The sequence below is a fragment of the Brassica napus genome, chromosome A4, assembly GCF_020379485.1.
Source record: "Brassica napus cultivar Da-Ae chromosome A4, Da-Ae, whole genome shotgun sequence".
Classification (NCBI taxonomy): Eukaryota; Viridiplantae; Streptophyta; class Magnoliopsida; order Brassicales; family Brassicaceae; genus Brassica; species Brassica napus.
In genome coordinates, this window is record NC_063437.1 from 13,572,022 (window position 1) to 13,590,125 (window position 18,104).

The 18,104-nt window shown below is 30.3% G+C and overlaps 3 protein-coding genes across 3 annotated transcripts; all 3 read right to left on the reverse strand.

Moving 5' to 3' along the window:
- Positions 1–363: 363 nt before the first annotated feature.
- LOC106448542 (F-box/kelch-repeat protein At1g64840-like) lies at positions 364–4,066 on the reverse strand. The gene has a single exon (XM_048777688.1). The coding sequence runs from the start codon at positions 2,227–2,229 to the stop codon at positions 1,111–1,113; it is 1,119 nt and encodes a 372-aa protein (XP_048633645.1). The 5' UTR covers positions 2,230–4,066; the 3' UTR covers positions 364–1,110.
- Positions 4,067–10,634: 6,568 nt separating this feature from the next.
- On the reverse strand, positions 10,635–11,819 carry LOC106448539 (F-box/kelch-repeat protein At1g64840-like). The gene has a single exon (XM_048777689.1). It carries the CDS (start codon positions 11,817–11,819, stop codon positions 10,635–10,637), a length of 1,185 nt encoding a protein of 394 aa, XP_048633646.1.
- Positions 11,820–11,923: 104 nt separating this feature from the next.
- Positions 11,924–17,288, reverse strand: LOC106449864 (transcription factor LRL1-like). Its single transcript, XM_048777690.1, has 6 exons — positions 16,902–17,288; positions 16,625–16,795; positions 16,408–16,473; positions 15,982–16,047; positions 14,997–15,053; positions 11,924–14,692 (listed from the first exon to the last, which is right to left on the reverse strand). Exons 1-6 carry the CDS (start codon positions 17,196–17,198, stop codon positions 14,303–14,305), a joined length of 1,047 nt encoding a protein of 348 aa, XP_048633647.1. The 5' UTR covers positions 17,199–17,288; the 3' UTR covers positions 11,924–14,302.
- Positions 17,289–18,104: the final 816 nt, after the last annotated feature.

Below are 18,104 nucleotides of genomic sequence, written 5' to 3' on the forward strand. Positions count from 1 at the left end.
GTTTTTTTGGCAATTATTACACTATCTCATAAGGCTCTATGTTCCACCTTATACTTTAAATGTTTGTTAACTTGTTTGTCCACTATATTTTTGAAAAACATATCTGAAATGTATTTTAACAAGACAACTGATCACATCACATAATCTCAGATGATCATTAATAAAAAAAAAGATTTAACAGAAATGGATATGCTTATAAGTTGTCTGAATAAATTGTAAAGTTGTATTGATTATTCACATTCTAATTGTACCGGTTATACTTATTATTATGTGTGTTATAGTTGTACCGGTTATACTAATAATAAACATTCGAGTTGTACCAGTTATACGCATTTTAGTTGTACTAGTTATACTCGTTTGAGTTATAATGGTTGTACCAGTAATACTTTGTGTTCTTCATTGTCGTGAATATCATACACTGATGATGAAATTTGGTTTAGAATGGTAGAAAATTGATTGAAGAAGATGATGGGTTGATCGATTTGACAAAAAATGATTATGATAGATAGATTCGAGATAAGAATGATAGAATCTAGAATCTGAAGATTTGTTTTTTAATTTCAGTTTGGAATGAAAGAAACATCAATGGAGAAGAAAACAAAAATAAAATAAATAATTGATAAAGAAAACAATCATTGTTGATGAAGAATATGCAGATTGAAGAAGAGAATCGAGATATAAAAAAAAATTGAGATGACAAATTTGGAAAAAATTGAACTATCGATGGTTTTGAAAGAGGGAGAAGCACAAAAAATTAAGGATTTGAGAAAAATCCGACCCGGATCCAGATGATGTTATATGGGCCAAATTTTGAATGGTTGGGTTGGTAATTTTATCAACTTTTATAAGGATAATGGTCTTTTCCTTACCTTTTCTATTTTTAAAGAAAATGAAAATTAATTAGAAAAAAAGAGAGGTCACTTTTAGATTATTTTGAGTCCAAGTAGTCCATTCTAGCATTTGATCCAAACAAGAATCATGAAAAAAATTATTTTAAACTGATAAAAAAAAACAACAGATGAGTAAGTCCAATAGAAAACATTGTTTTCAATTTCAAGAAATAAAAACAACACCAACAGATGACCAAGTCCAATGTAAACTTTCTACCGCTTAGTGTTCAACGCGGAAATTCACCACGGGAGATGTACTGAGGATCGTCACACGATTCTCTCCTGAGAACCTCCAACAGTTGAGATCATCTTCCTCTCTTCCTGTATCCACTCCATATTTATAGACGTATGTTCCATTGTCTAGCTCATTTGTGAACAGAATTGAGTTCCCACTCACACCACAACCATCAGGAAGCTCCTTAGCCGAGCATGAGACATTTCCCTGCTGTCTTATAAATAACACACGGTCTCCTAAGTCACTGACCTCAACCCATAGATCACTTTCCTCATGTAGCCTACTCACTTTGCATGTCCACCGACACAAATTTGATACCCTAGAATAAGAGCCGAATTTCTCAACCAGGAAAAGTTCGTCATCATTGCCACATGGCACCAGATATACTAGCGAGCACGTATGATTCAGGGGCATCACGTCAGTCAGGTGCAAGAGAGGATCGATACTGAAAGTATATATCATAGTCATACCCGCATGATTGGTTACATAAAACCTGCGTCTGAAAGTTACTATATTGTCAGATGAAGGAGCTTTGAATCCCATAACCAGCTCCCACTTCATTTCAGAACTTCTTAACGCCAACAAAAATCTACCGAAGCTGAGAAGCACAATGAATTCTTCTCTTCCCTCCTTGTGTAGGGGAAGAAAAGCTAGGCTTCTGTACTCTTTAGAATCACAACTGATTCTGTACTGATGGCCAAGAGGGAAGATCTGGCCGTCACGCATGTTCATCAAAGTTGGATCAGATCCTGGGATCTTCGCTTTCACTGAACACTGAATAGGAGATGGAAGTTCTGTCTGATCCTCCGACTCATCTCGGCCTATCCCTCCTAGAAAATACTCAGAAGCCGAGGCAGGAGGAGGAGTTTGGACTCGAAAGAGGAACAAAGGGATCTTCTCAAGGGTGCACAAGTCTTTGCTTTCGCTAGGGAAGTTGGCGAAGGAAGGAAGAGAGTAACTTTGGCGGCGAAACATGCAAGGAAAGGAAAATGTGGATCGCCACGAGTTGGAAACAGAACGAGCATGAACAATATCGAAACAGTCCTCCACATTCTCGGATATAATGTTCAGTAGCTCCTCTGGTAGAAGAGACCAGTCTGCCATCACGGATGATGATGATGTCTTCTATTTTGTTGCAGATTCTAGAATCTGGAAAAAAAAATAGAATTCTTAGGGTTTTACTAAATTTCTTTACGTATATGAGCACAAATGGTTTTTATCATAACAATCTACTATCCCAAACTGATCCGAGATTACTACAACAATAAGATTTGCCATTAAACAATGAAAACATCGTATCAAATCCAACACTAAGAGATACTGTAAAAGAGAACCTAGTTTTTACGTACCAAACAAACTGGACCAGAAGTCTTAGAGTCTTCGAAAGTTAGAAGTCAGACAAGATCTCTCCGTAATATAAATAAAAAAGGTCGAGAAGTAGATATTGATGAAGGGGAGGGTTTCTTCCCTTCATACTAATTTGGTAACCCGGAAGTCAAATGTAGTGTTTATTACAACGTTATCTTATCTTATTAACATATATTAAAAAAACTTATTGGCATGATTGTAGACGTATATATTAAGTCTATCAACTAAAATTACATATTAAAAACTTTTATCACTTAGATTTTATATATAATATTAACATAAAGATATAAATTTAAACAAATTTGGAACTAAAAAAAATCTTTCAAAAAGGAAACAAAAGATATGTAAGTATTATATGAAGGAAACAAACTATTAGAAAAGTAAATAAATATTTCCCAACTAAATTAGATAATTCAGAAATTATTAATTTGACATTATTATAATTATTCACTCAAATATTTTATATATCATTATATACATATATATATATATATAATAAAAACATTATGTTATGAAATAAATATTATTTTTAATTTATGTGAATTTCTTAGCACCACCTATAATTAGTTTAGTCAAATCATTTGTCATTTGTGTAGTATAATCACTAGATGAGTATTTTTACCAGTGTTCTTAAATTGGTCTACGTGTACGCCTAGTTAGGAAATCTGAACGAAATGATTTTTTTTACACTAAAAGAATTAATTTAGACGTTTGCCTAATCAGTAATATCGTATAAAACGCTTAATTTCCGCTTATTGATTTCTAAAACATTAAATTTTATATAATCTCAGATTTCATATTTGTTTCTTTGTAATCTGAATATAAGTTTTGGTTACATATTTCTCTTTAAAAATACAATGTTTTAATCATATTTGTTTTTCTGCTTGCATTTTCAGCTGAAGAATAGTGTTCGGCTCGGCCTTCCTTGTTTTGTTTGCCAAGCTTGGTTACAACAAAGATATAAAACGTATTTATCTACATGTAAGTTTTGGTTACATATTTCTTTTCGCAGATATATACAATGTTTTGATTATATTTGTTTTCCTTCTTGCATGTTTCAGCTGAAGAATAATATCCGGCTTTTCTTTTTTGTTTGCTAAGAATGGTTTTAACTTTGCAGTTGTTACTTGACCACCATAAACTAAGTTAAATAGCAACAAAGATATACACCATGAAGTTTCGGTTCCGAGTTCTATAAAAGACATTATTATGAAAATTAATGGAGAAAATGCTTAAAAGAGACCTACAGTAAAAACACAAAAAGTATCAATAAACGTGAATTTCATAGGACAACTCATGTGATACATTCAAAGTGAACCTTCATAAGATAGATAGAATTGTCAGATGTAAAACAATAATTCTACATAATTATCCAATGTAAAAAAAAGAATATATAATATATTGCCTACTTATGTTGAAAGTCGTCTGGAACGCATGAGTTTTTGGTAAAAATCAGAACACAAGAGGAGGAAACTAACTAATTCATACTTTATGTACTCAACTCATTTTTACATCATCTATTTACTAACATCTCCAACTTTGTTGACAAGATCGGGCGATGTGGAGGGGGGGGGGGGGGCGTTTAGTAGGCTGGGTCACAAATCGGAATTTTGCATTTAAATAGTACTAGATTATGACATGTGCACCCGCACGGGTGTTTACTTTATATTTTATATAAATATATATTTGTTGTAAGTAGATAGTGTTATATTATTATTTTTTATTAAATGTTATTTTGTTTTTCTTATAAGTATAATATATTATATTTTTCAAAATAGGTTGCTAATTATTTTTCATGTCACGATTATATATCACATATGTGTCATTATATAATTAATCATATTTTATATGTACCATTATATAATTAATAGTATTTTATATGTATCATCATATAAATAATTATATATATTATATTTTAAAAAATTAATGTGAAATTTAAAACCATATTTAAGTTGGTGTTTGAAATTGGGGTTTGTATTATATTTTTCTTATATATATTTAAAGCAATTTTATAATGTTTTGTTGGATAATAGTTTAGTAAAAATCAATTTTTGAATAGATGTATATTTTGATCAATTTTTGATATAAAACAATTTTAAATTAATATTTTGTTTGAAATATGTATATAAAGTTTAAATTTTGTTTTATGACTATTTTAGACAAAATATGTTTTTAGGTAATTAGATTGGGGTAATTTCATATATTTTAAAGTTGGTCTAGATATATAGTTTCTCATAACATAATGAACTTCCAATTTTTTTTAATAACATAAGTTTATTATTATTTTTCTTAATATACTGCTACCCATATTTACAAACAATATTATATTCTTTTGATTACTCCTAAACATATTTCCAAACACTTTCTAAAGATACTTTTATTTTAATAAGATAGATACTTTAGTGGCTTGTATTTGTACTAGAGCCAATCAAGTACTTTGTTAGTCAAGCACTTGTCTATATTTTAAAATATTTGGAAGTTGTTTGGTAATATTTGATATTTTAATTTAAAATTTTAATATGAAATGTACCAAAACTTATAAGTATATTTAAATTTGGAATAAATACTTTTATTTTCATATACTTGCTACTCTATCTAGTTCGTTCAAGTAATCTTCTGTAGTGTGTCATTAAATATCTAAAACTAATATTCTTTTTGATTTTTATTACAGTGCAGTAGTAAAAAAATTATTTTAATGGGTAATACATATTTTTAGAGCCAACAACAACGCCAACTAATAAAACAAAGGGTGTTTTTCAAAACCAACCCATATTTTCAAGTCAAATCCAAAACCAACCCTTTTTTTTTTGTCCATACTATTCATCAATAAAATTTCCATACTATCCTTATGTTTTTGAATTATTCACAAAATTGCCATTTTTATTTATTTTTTTATTAATTTCGAAATTAACAAAAAATCAAATACACCCTAACCATTTCTTCTTATTTACAAAAATGCCATCATCATCAATTTTTCCAACCACCATGAACCACCATTTTTGAGCTCTAAAGCTCTAGAATTCAATTTTCAACCACTTTTTTTCTCATTATAACCCAAAAAACTTCATTTTCTCTCATCTCCTCTACATTTCCATCTAAAAAACTCTCATAACTATCATTTTCATAATCACAAACTTCATATTTTCGAGTTTCTTCATTAGTGAATCGTTAAAGATGCTTCTTTTTGCTCATATTTGGAGTTTGGACGGTTGAAAAGGTTGGAAACAAGCTTTACACATGAAAAATGTAACTATTTACATGGTTTTCGTTCTTTTTCAGATCTGTGTCGCGACGGTAGACTGTTTTGTATGTCTACGCCTCCGTGGAGACTTACGATGCAGTCTATTTGTCAACGCACGGGTTAGTTTTGCAATTGAGCAGACAAATTTTTTTTCTAACGCAGACTTCCCCAGTAGTCTCCGTCTTTACCTTTGACAACAAAAATAAAACTTTCGGTAGACTTACTAAGACGTCTACCTAAAAGAGGTTAGTTTTTCATTTGACCGAACTTTTGACTTTTCAAAATAGACTTCAACGGAAGTCTACAAAATGTAGACTGCCAACAAAGTCTATAAAAGGTCAGTTTTGCATTTGACCAAACTTTGACTTCGTGGAATAGGTTAGTTTTGTGTTTGACCAAAAAGTTTAAAAAGCAATCAAAAATTTATTAAATTGTAGACTTCATATGCAGTCTTCTTATCTTAAAAAAAAAATGTAGACTGCGTATAAAGTCTACTTTTTTATTTTGGTCAAATGCAAAACCAACCCGTCGGATTTGAGAGTAGACTTCACAAGAAGTCTACACACCCGTAGACGTTCATTTTAATCTACTGATTTGAAGTCAAACTTGGTCAATTGCAAAACTAACCTCTTTCAAAAAAATTCAAACATGTAGACTGCATATGAAGTCTAGTTCTGAAAGTCAAATCTTGGATGAATTCTGGTCAATTGCAAAAAGTAACCTTTTTAAATTGTAGACTGAAATGAAAGTCTACATGTACAAAATTACAACTTTTATTCAACTATAGAAAGCAACCCGTAAAATGGTCAATTGCAAAAACCAACCCAAAGAGTAGACCTATTTGACAGTCTACGTCTGTAAACTGAAAAGAACGTCAACATCTTCAGAGACTAAATATTAAGTCTTCATAGAAAAATCTATAAAAATGTGAATTTGTGTATTATTCATTAAATTTTTTCTAGTTTTTTTGTTTGACAGTGTGTGTTAGTTAATCCTAATGGGTTTGAGTGATTTTGAAAATAATTTTTTTTTATAATTATGAAGGTATAATTCATTTGATTTGACAATGTTGTTAGCTAATAATTGTAGACGTATTTCTAAGTCTTCGTTTATAGTTTTGCTAGTAAGGCTGAGCTTGTTTCAAAGCTGAAGTCGGTGACTGTGGAATATAATTTTACATTTTCAGCATATAAGACAACAAAAACTCTGTATGTGGCTAAGTGTCGTGTTCAAGGATGTGGTTGGAAACTTAGAGCGAGTGTGAAGTATGGGCCAAAGACATTTTGGGTGACAAAATATTCGAAAAAGATGAAGAATCGGAAAGGTTGAAGAATGTTCCTTGTGCATGATGGCTGTACACATGGTAAACTTCTTGAAATGACACAAGAAGATTATGATCTGGACAACAAAATTGAGAAGATGGTGCTAACCTATTCCTTACCAAACATCATTTAAAACAAATGACTCCGAATAGGAATATACTCCTCTTATGCCTGTCACGAATAATCGACAAGTACGGAACTTGATCGAGTTATCTAAGACACACTTTGTACGCCTTTGTGTATCAAGCCTGCGCCAATACACTAAAAAAATTTGGATTGACTATATGTTAAATAATAAGTGTAGACGTTTTTGTAAATCTACAAATGTAGACTGCAGTTGAAGTCTACGTCGTAAATTCTATTAAAAGTGTATTTGTGTATTATTCATCATATTTTTTCATGATTTAATTATTTTACAGTGTATGTTAGTAAAATTTTAATGGTCTTGGATGAATTTCACAATTTAATGTGTTATAATTATACACTTGATACTTATTGCAAATTGTTTTGATTAGTATTATTCTTGAAAATTTTTGGGAAAATTTTGTATAGATTTTCTTCTTCTCACATGTGTGTTAGTTATTATTTTAGCTTATGGTGGTTTTACTTGTTTGGTTGGTTAGATCTTGTGAAAAAATTGATATCTAACAAAAAATTAATAATATCATACAAGTGAAAACAACTAAAAATGAATACAATGTTTATAGATTATGCATTAAAAAATTATTTAAAAATTAATATTTTATTATGAAAGTTATTACAGAGCAATATATTAAAAATTATTCTTGAGTATGTTTGATTTTTCATAATCTTGATGCTTCAAATAAAGTCTTGGAAAAAGTACCTGCCAAATAAGATAGAGTTATGAGAAAAACATAAGATAAAAAATAAAATCATATTTTAGTAGACTTTTTATTAAGTCTACGTAAAGTTATTGTTTAGTAGACTTTAGTTGAAGTCTACACTAATGGAAAATTTTCATATTTAAAAGTGTGCATTTAGAAAATTTGAAAATACTTTGTTCTGGAAAATATTTCAAAAATGGTTTTTTGTCATCCTTGTAACAAAGCAAAAAGATAATGTATGAATCTATAAATTTAGTTCATTATAAACACAAAATATCTTATAATGAATATATGGAAAGCTTACATTTTTGGGAAGATGATTTGAAAATATTGGAAGAGAATACCTGCAAAATAAAATAAAATTTTAAAAAATAAGATAAAAATTAAAATCATATTTGAGTAAACTTCTAATGAAATTTGCTTAAAATTCAAGGCTAGTAGACTTCATTTGAAGTCTACCAGCCGTAAGTTTTAAGTAGATTTCAAATGAAGTCTACTCTATCAAAAAAAATAGATCTGAAAAATAATACATTAAAAATATGAAATAAGTTTAAATCTAAAAAACTTTTAAAAATATGATTTAATAGACAAAATAGTTATAAATTAAAGACATATTAATATGAATTTTAATATGTAACTTTATTTGAATATAAATACTAGAACACATATTTTAAATCTATAGATGTAAACCTTACATTTCTAGGAGGAGAAGAGAACAACTATGGAAGAAAATACCTGCAAAATAAGATAAAATTATTAAAAAACATAGAAAAAAAATTAAAGTCATATTTTTGTAGACTTCCAATGAAGTCTGCTTAAACTTTATGGTTTAGTAAACTTCATATGAAGTCTGCAAGCTTTAGTAAACTTCTTTAGAAGTCTACACTGTCTGATAATTTTCAGATCTGAAAAAATCTATATATTTTGAAATGTGAAAATAATTTTAAATCTGAAAATACTTTACATAATATAATTTATAAGGTAAACTAGTAGCAAATTAATGTAGAGAGCTTGATCTATAAATTTATTTGAATATAAACATGTAAATACATATTTAAAATCTATTAATCTAAAACTTACATTTTTAGAGGAGATGATGAAATCCATGAGTGATAATACCTACCAAAAAAAGATAATATTGTGAGAAATAAACATAAAATACACATTTAAAATCTATAGATCTAAAACTTACATTTTTTAAAGGAGAAGATGAAAACCATGAATCATAATATCTAAAATGACAAGAAAATATTGTGAGAAAGACTTGAGAAAATTTTAGAGAGAAAGAAGATAATGAGAGAGATTTAGAAACAATTGAGAGAATTTTAGAGAGAAGAGAGAAAGTTTTAGAGAGAAGGGAGAGAGTTTTAAGAACTTGTGCAGCCACTTTAGAGAGAGATTGAATAAATTTTGTTTATATAGGGAGACAAAAATGTAACTAGGTTAAAATTTACGATACTGTAGACTTCGTTTGAAGTCTACTAAAATTAAAATTTTGGAGTAGATCTTACTATAACATAGTAGACCTTTTTGGAAGTCTACTATAATAATTTAATTATTGTTGTTTATTCTTTATTATTTTAATAATTTTAATATATGATTTATTAAATTTATTTCTTTATTTTTTAATAGTTATAGTATATGATTTCACTTTTTTATTCTTAAGGAACTTAACTTAGTTTAAATATAATGATTTTTTGTAAAACAAATTGAAAAATATAGACTGAAAAAGACGTCTTCAGATAAATAGACTTTATTGTAGGTCTACGAAACCCTAAACCACAAATATCAAACCCTAAATGTTTTGCTTGATAATCAAAAAGTCTCATTTATACAAAATATAAACTACTAAACATTAATATGCAGATTTAAGTTAATAAAACAAAAAAAAAACAAAATCTAAAATCTAACCCTATGAAATCAACTACTAAAAGACATAACATGTTAGAACCTTTTGTTTCTAAACTATGAACATAGTCTAGCACATGATAACCAAATTAGTATATATTCTTCAAAATTGTTCGATTATATGAAATTTTAATTTATTTACTTCATATTATCCATTATATTGATGATTAATTAAAAATATCACAATAATTATTTTTATACATTTTCAAAATTAAATTAGTAGACCAAATTAGAGTGTAGACTACAAAACAAGTCTATAAAGTAGACTTCGTAGGAAGTCTATATATATGTAGACTTCTTTTATTACGTGTAGACTTCCAAAGGATAGAAACGTAAAATACATTTATGTTTTTTGTTTGGTCATAAGGGTGAAATAGTACTTTCACTACTCTTTTAGGTTGGTTTTGCATTTGACTGAAAGTGGGGTACACTTTTACATTTGACTTGAATATTTGGGTTGGTTTTAGCAAATGTCCCTAAAACAAATAACGGGCCGATTATTTGAAAAAGTCGTGATACTTGATTTATTTTTGCATATATTAAACTTTGTGGACTTGTTTCTTGAATTAACAACGCCGAACACTTAATTTTTCAAGGGTACAAATCAAGTAGCACATATAAACCAAGTAACAAGTATCGACGTCCTGCCCTAACGTTTAGAACTAAAATAGTAAAATATACTAAAACAAGAATCATGAAAAAGTTAACCTTAATTATTAAAAACAAAACCAACAGATGACTAAGTCCAATAAAAAAAACATTGTTTTCAACAAATAAAAAACAACACCAACATATGACGAAGTCCAATGTAAAATTTCTACCCGCTTAGTGTTCAACACGGAAACTCACCACGGGAGATGTACTGAGGATAGTCACACGATTCTCTCCTGAGAAATTCCAACAGTTGAGATCATCTGCCTCTCTTCCTGTATCCACTCCATATTTGTAGACGTATGTTCCATTGTCTAGCTCATTTGTGAACAGAATTGAGTTCCCACTTACACCACAACCATCAGGAAGCTCCTTAGCCGAGCATGAGACATTTCCAAAGCGTCCAATAAACAACACGCGGTCTCCTAAGTCACTGACCTCAACCCATATACCAGTCTCCTCTTGTAGCCTACTCACTTTGCATGTGAACCGAGAAAAATCTATTACATTATTATAAAAAGAGAGGAATTTCTCAACCATGAAAAGTTCGTCATCATTGCCACATGGCACCAGATATTTTAGCGAGCCCACATTATTCAGGGGCATCAAGCGAGTCATGCGCAACGAGAAAGGATCCATCCTGAAAGTATAGATCTTAGTCAAACTCGTATCACGAACGGTTACATAAAACCTGCGTCTGAAAGTTACTATATCGTCAGATAAAGGAGTTCTGAATTCCATAACCAGCTTCCACTTCATTTCATAACTTCTTAACGCCAAAAAAAAGCTACTGAAGCCGAGAAGCACAATGAATTCTTCTCTTCCCTCCTGGTTTAGCTGAAGAAAAGCTACGCTTCTGTAGTCTTTAGAATCACAACTGATTCTGTACTGATGGCCAAGAGGGAAGATCTGGCCGTCACGCATGTTCATAAAAGTTGGCTCGTATCCTGGGATCTTCACTTTCACTGAACACTGAACAGGAGATGGAAGCTCTGTCAGATCCTCTGACTCATCTCGGCCTATCCCTCCTAGCAAATACTCAGAAGCCGAGGCAGGAGGAGGAGTTTGGACTCGAAAGAGGAACAAAGGGATCTTCTCAAGGGTGCACAAGTCTTTGCTTTCGCTAGGGAAGTTGACGAAGGAAGGAAGAGAGTTACTTTGGCGGCGTAACATGCAAGGAAAGGAAAATGTGGATCGCCACGAGTTGGAAACAGAACGAGCATGAACAATATCGAAACAGTCCTCCACATTCTCGGATATAATGTGCAGTAGCTCCTCTGGCAGACGAGACCAGTCTGGCATCATGGAAACGGATGATGATGATGATGATGTCTTCTTTTTCATTGCAGATTGTAGCATGGTTGTTGATGCAAAGCTGCGATTCAAGAATCTGAAAAGATAAGTAAATAGAATTCTTAGGGTTTTGCTAAAATTGTAAACATATCGTGCACAGATGGTTTATATCTTAACACTCTACGATCCAAAACCGATCCGAATTTACTACAAAAATGAGATTTGCCATTAAACAATGAAAACATCGTATCAAATCCAATACTAAAAGATAAAAAGAGAACCTAGTTTTACGTACCAAACAAACTGGACCAAAAGTCTTAGAGCCTTAGAAGTCAGACAAGATCTCTCCTTAAACAAAAAAAAAAAAGGTCGAGAAGTAGCTATTGATGAAGAGGAGGGTTTCTTCCCCTCGTGCTATTTTGGTAACCCGGAAGTCAAATGTAGTGTTTATTACAACCTTATCTTATTACGTAAGAAGTAAGTAAATAACATAAGGTCATACGTGGTGTCAAGTAATTGGCATGATTGTAGACGTATATATTAAGTATATCAACTAAAATTAAATATTAAAAAATTTTACCACTAATATTAACATAAAGATAGAAATTTAAACAAATTTGGAATTTAAAAAAAAAAATCTTTCAAAAACGAAACAAAAGATATGTATAATATTATATGAAGGAAACAAACTTTTTAAAAAGTAAATAATTATTCACAAACTAAATTAGATAATTCTGTAATTATTAATTTTAAAATATTATAATTATTCACTCAATCTTTCAAATATCCTTAATATATATAAAGTAAAAAAAATATTTTGGATATAAATATTATTTTTAATTTATGTGAATTTCTTAACACCACCTATAATTAGTTTAGCCGAATCGTTTGTCATTTGTGTATTATATTCACTATATGAGTATTTTTACCAGTGTTCTTAAATCGGTTTAGGAGTACGCTTAATCTGAAAATCTGACTTTGACTAAATAATTTTTTTATGCTAAAAGAATTAATTTAGACATCCGTCTAATCAACAATCTCTTATAAAAAGGCTTAGCTGCCACTTAATGATTTATGAAACATTAATTTTTATATATTCTCAGATTTCATATTCATTTCTTTGTAATCTAAATGTAAATTTTGGTTACGTATTTCTCTTCCAAAATACAATGTTCTAATCATATTTGTTTTTCTTCTTGCATGTTTCAGCTGAAGAATAGTATCCGGCCAAGCCTTCCTTGTTTTGTTTTCCAAGCTTGGTTACAACAAAGATATACAACATAATTATCTACATGTAAGTTTTATTAGTTACATATTTCTCTTTACAGATATATACAATGTTTTGATTATATTTGTTTTTCTGCTTGTATGTTTCAGCTGAAGAATATTGGCCTTCCTTTTTTTGTTTGCTAAGAACAGTTTAACTTTACGGTTGTTACTTGGAAACCATAATCTATGTCAAATAGCAATAAAGATATACGTCAGGATGTATTGATTTTGAGATCTGTAGCATTACCATAGATCATTAGTTCAATTAGAAAGAATTCTGGTCATTGTGTCAAAGGTTCTCAGTTTGAATAATCTCCTTCGGACAAAACTAATATTATATGATGTAGTTTCGGGTTTTGGAATATTAGAGCTTCGGACCAAACCTTCTAATAAATTAAAAACAAAAACAAAAAGAAATATGTAGCATGGTGAAAGGAATATCGTTAAACGTAAATTTCATAGGACGGCTAATGTGATACAGTTAGACGTGAACCCTCATATATAACAAAGCTAGAATCGTTGAACGTAAAATAATATTTTTCATAATTTATAATATCATAATTATCCAGTGTTAAAAAGGATATGCAACATCATAATTTCCTACTTATATTGTTATAGAGAGTCTCCTATAACGCATGAGTTTTGGTAAAAAAGCACCACAGGAGGAGGAAACTAACTAATTCATACTTTATGTATTCAAACTCACTTTTACATCATTTTTTATTTTGTCAAATATACTATTACAAATTAGAAGAATCATAAACGATATTACAACCGATAATTCTACATGTTTTATGAGGATCCACATTTAATCATCATCAACCTGAGCCGCCGGCCGTATGAGATTCAATCCTGAACCCTTTGAATTTGTTGATACTAAAATTCATTTAACCTCATATATATTTTCCTAAACTATCGTTCGCTTAAAACTCTAATTTTTGCATATATTTTTGAACATAAGTTCTTTGTTCTTTGTTTGACACAAACCAATCAGATCATGTAGTTATGTTATTTATAATATTTGACAATTGTAGTTTACGTTAACCGACTTTATTATATAAAACATAGGTATATTTAAAGGGGAAAATGTAATGTGGTTTTGTAGTAGCAAGTAAAAGAACCAAAAATTTTAGCAAAAAAAAAAAAGAAAAGTAAAAGAACCAAAACTCTACGAGAAATATGGCATCGTTGAGAGAGTACACATCAAAAAAACACCCACTTTTTATGTTTTGTTTTGGTATCTCTTTGCATAACCCCAAAAGTGAAAAAGAGAATGGTTATCACGGCTTCGAAATGGTTACCGCCTCTTTGACGGCGATAGACGACGATCCCTCAGGCATGCCGTTACCGTTGCTATTTAACTTCAACGTGTTCATTGTCTGTACGGTCTTGCCGGATAGATTGGAAGAAGAAGGGCTACCTCCGACATCGGCAGCTCCAGGGATCAAAGAGTTACGCGTGTGGCTCGTGGCGGTTGAGATGGCAGTGGCTAAAGATATAGGCATGAGACAAAGACCTTTTCCTTGAAGGTATTGCATCGCCGAGCCCATGTCTTCTTCCATTAGCTTCGCCACTTGATGCTCCGTCATCGTCAAGCCGTCGTTGGAGTTTCCGGTAGGCTGGTTACCCCCGGCGACGGCGGATGACGCGCTCTCGTGGGACCCACCTGCCTGAAAAAATATAAATAAAGACATTTCAAAATAAAATTAAAAGATAAAGACAAAGACAAAAAGGTTAAACCCTAAGTAGTTATAGTTGGCACGCATGTTTTCTCTTTAGTCTTTTCGCTGTTTTGAACTTCTTGCAAGACTTATCTATTTTTCACAAAAATATACGCAACGCAGAACATATCTAACTATATGAGAAATGCACTGTTAGGCAAAATTTATATGATATATTTCTTAATTATCTCCATTAACTTGGATGCTAATTACTAGATATTTTGAAAGGAGGAGCTGTAGTGAAATTAATTACCTCAGAGATTTGAGAAGAAACATAAGCAGCACCACCTAATCTGCTCATGCTCAGAACCTAAAACGCAATAATTTAATTCAAAACCGGATTAGTACACCGACTCACTATTATTTAATCTAAAGAAATACAGTAGAACCACTATAAATTAATAATGTTAGGAATTTAAAATTTTATTAATTTATAGAAATATTAATTTACAAAAGTTTTTTATTTAGATATTTTATTTTAAGATATATTTATTTTACGATAAGAAAAATATTTGATTTTAGTGTATAAAAATTAAGTGATATTATTTGAAATTTGAAATTTATATTAAATTATTAAAATATTTGGTGTATATAATATATATTGCATATAACTTAAATGTAGTTTTAGATATAATATTACTAAATCTCATCAAAAATATATTAATTGTTAAGAAAATATAAAGATAATTTCAACGTGATTATAAAAGAATAAAATATAATAATAAGTTTTTTACTTATATAAAATATGTATAAATATAAATTTATAATTTATAATTATAATGGAATCATATATTTACACAGAATTTTCTAAAAAATTATTATCTTGTTATTTTATCGATTTATGTCAAATTTTGAACATGTCCAAATTAGAACCGGTAAAATTTATTAATTTAAATAATTTATTAATTTATTGAAGATTAATAATAAAGGTTATACTGTATACATTAAGCAAGACGTGTAGATGACAAACTAGAATAATAATTAAAGGAGAGGGAGCATAAGGAATTTTAGTTGCAGAGGCCCATATTTGATTAACTGCTATGTAAATAGTGTAAATACGTCAGCTTTTCTTTTTGTCTAATATGTCAACTACTACTAGACAAAGAAAGAATCTTCCATCAATACTGAAGTGAGTATGTAAATCGTAAATTTAGTTTCTAAAAAAAAAAAGATTATATCTTGTTCTATGAAACCAAATGAAATTATGAGTGTAAGAGAAATATAAAAGAGAGATTCACCTTGACTTGGAGTTGTAAGAACTTAACATAATCTATAATCTCATCGAGCATCGATGCCTTGTCTGTCTGCCAATTATTATTTATGTAAATACACAAAAAACAATCTGTCAGAACTGAGATCCTAACACATTTATTACTGCATTAATTAGCTTTGTTATTGTAGCCTAATTAATAATCTGATCAGTGTTTAATCATTTGACTGATATTTTTATATTTAGAGTGTAAACCACCAATTATATTAGAATGAAAAAACAAAAAAAAAAAAACTAATTTTACTTGCTAAACCCCCATATTGGGATAAATTGTATTTTTCCATAATAATGATATTGGATCAATGCATATTCAATCAGAGTAGGGAATTAGATTTTAAATGATCGATTATCTTTAATATATAAAAACAACCTGAAAATGAATTAAATAAAATACCTTATTGCCGTTAGGAACAAGTTCTTGAAGAGCTTTCATTCTCTCCGCAATTCTCTCTCTCCGTAACTGCCCCATAAAACAATTTTCAGAAAATAGTAAAAAAGATTTAAACTTTTCTTCTCAAAATTAAAAATGTCTACGCCTTTCTCGGTAACAGATACGAGTTAATGCAACGAAAAACATTCAGGATAAAAAATGATTAAAAAATAGTTCGAACCCTCTCGGCGATACTGTGAGGATCAGTAGCTTGACCTCTCCTAGCTCGGACTTTAGTCCTACTATGGGACGGAGACACCGCAGTACCACCAGTATCTGTCGACGCACTCGCTTGCTGTTGTGGTTGCCTTTGCGTTTGGCCTTGTTGGTGCATCGGTCCACCTCCCGACCCCTAAATTCATCATAAATATCCATCAAGATCGGTTGCCCAAAAAAAAAATCCATCAAGATCGAAACCTAGAGAGCGAGAGAGAGAGAGATTTGTTTAGGTTTATTACCTGAGGGATGTGGAAAGGAAGAGATCTGGTGGCGGCGAAGCCATTGTAAAGAGCATGGGCGGAGGAGCCATCAACGTTGTCGTTTTGCTGATGAGATTGTAAAGGCATCATCATGATCTGTTGATTCCTCGAGTCCACGAAGCCATCAGAGGGAGGAGGCTGAGGAGCATGAGTTTCGTCCACCGAGGGCCATGGAGCGGAGGCAAAGATGTGGTTTAGGAAGTCTTCGTGGTCGAAAGTAGTCGCCGGAGTTTGCATATGGGAAGAAGTTGAAGGAGTTAGAAGGGAGTCCATCATCTTCCACACTTTTTCTTCGGAGGAAGGAGTTGTAAATGTTGAGAGGTTGGGCTTAACTATTATAAAGTGAAACTAGATTTTGATCCGTGAGCGGATGTATTTTTTAAAAAATATGATGTTATTTGTTTTTTATGTCATTATTTAGGAATAGACAAAAAATTCGAATTCGAAGATCCGAACCGATCCCAATCCGAATAAGTAGTACCAAATCCGAACCAAAATTGATTAAATTAATTTTAAATTATTATTTTGATTTGAATATGTATATCAAATGACATAAGCACATTATTTTTTAATATAATGTAATGGATTTTCAATTTTTTTAATAGCATAAGTTCATTACTTTTTTTTCCTAACTTACTGTTATCTGTGTTTGCAAACAACACTATATATATTTTTTTAACTGCTATCTATGTTGCTAGACAAAAGCTTAAAGTACTTCTACTTTAATAAGATAGACTAGACTTTGACCTGCATGTCCGCGGAGGTATATTTTCAAAAATATGTTTTTGTTTGTTCTTCATGTCAATAATATAAGGGCTAGGCAAAATACCTGAATCTGAAGAACCGAACCTACCTCGATCCGAAAAGGTAGTATCAAACCCAAACCGAAATTGATTAAATATCCGAATTATTCAAAATTTTAGTTTTTAGAGAACCGAAACCAAATCCGATCCAAACCGAAATATTTCGGATACCCGAATGTATACGGAATAGATTTACATACTTATATATATTAATTATTTTTAGATTTAATGTATATAAAAACATCTAGAATATATATGATACTTTTAAGCTTGTTTAAATACTTGAAAATATATACAAATAATCAATAGTAAATATATAAAATAGTAAAAGTATACTTAAAACACCATAAATACTTAAAATAATTATTGATTCTATATC

What these genes read in the sequence shown, in the direction of transcription:
- LOC106448542 (XM_048777688.1), bottom strand. Translation starts at nt 2,229, where the DNA reads ATGGCAGACTGGTCTCTTCTACCAGAGGAGCTACTGAACATTATATCC.
- LOC106448539 (XM_048777689.1), bottom strand. Translation starts at nt 11,819, where the DNA reads ATGCTACAATCTGCAATGAAAAAGAAGACATCATCATCATCATCATCC.
- LOC106449864 (XM_048777690.1), bottom strand. Translation starts at nt 17,198, where the DNA reads ATGATGGACTCCCTTCTAACTCCTTCAACTTCTTCCCATATGCAAACT. An exon ending in TCTTACAACTCCAAGTCAAG is followed by an intron (nt 15,054 to 15,981) that starts GTGAATCTCTCT and finishes ATTGCGTTTTAG; the next exon opens with GTTCTGAGCATGAGCAGATT. An exon ending in TTTCTTCTCAAATCTCTGAG is followed by an intron (nt 14,693 to 14,996) that starts GTAATTAATTTC and finishes ATATTTTTTCAG; the next exon opens with GCAGGTGGGTCCCACGAGAG.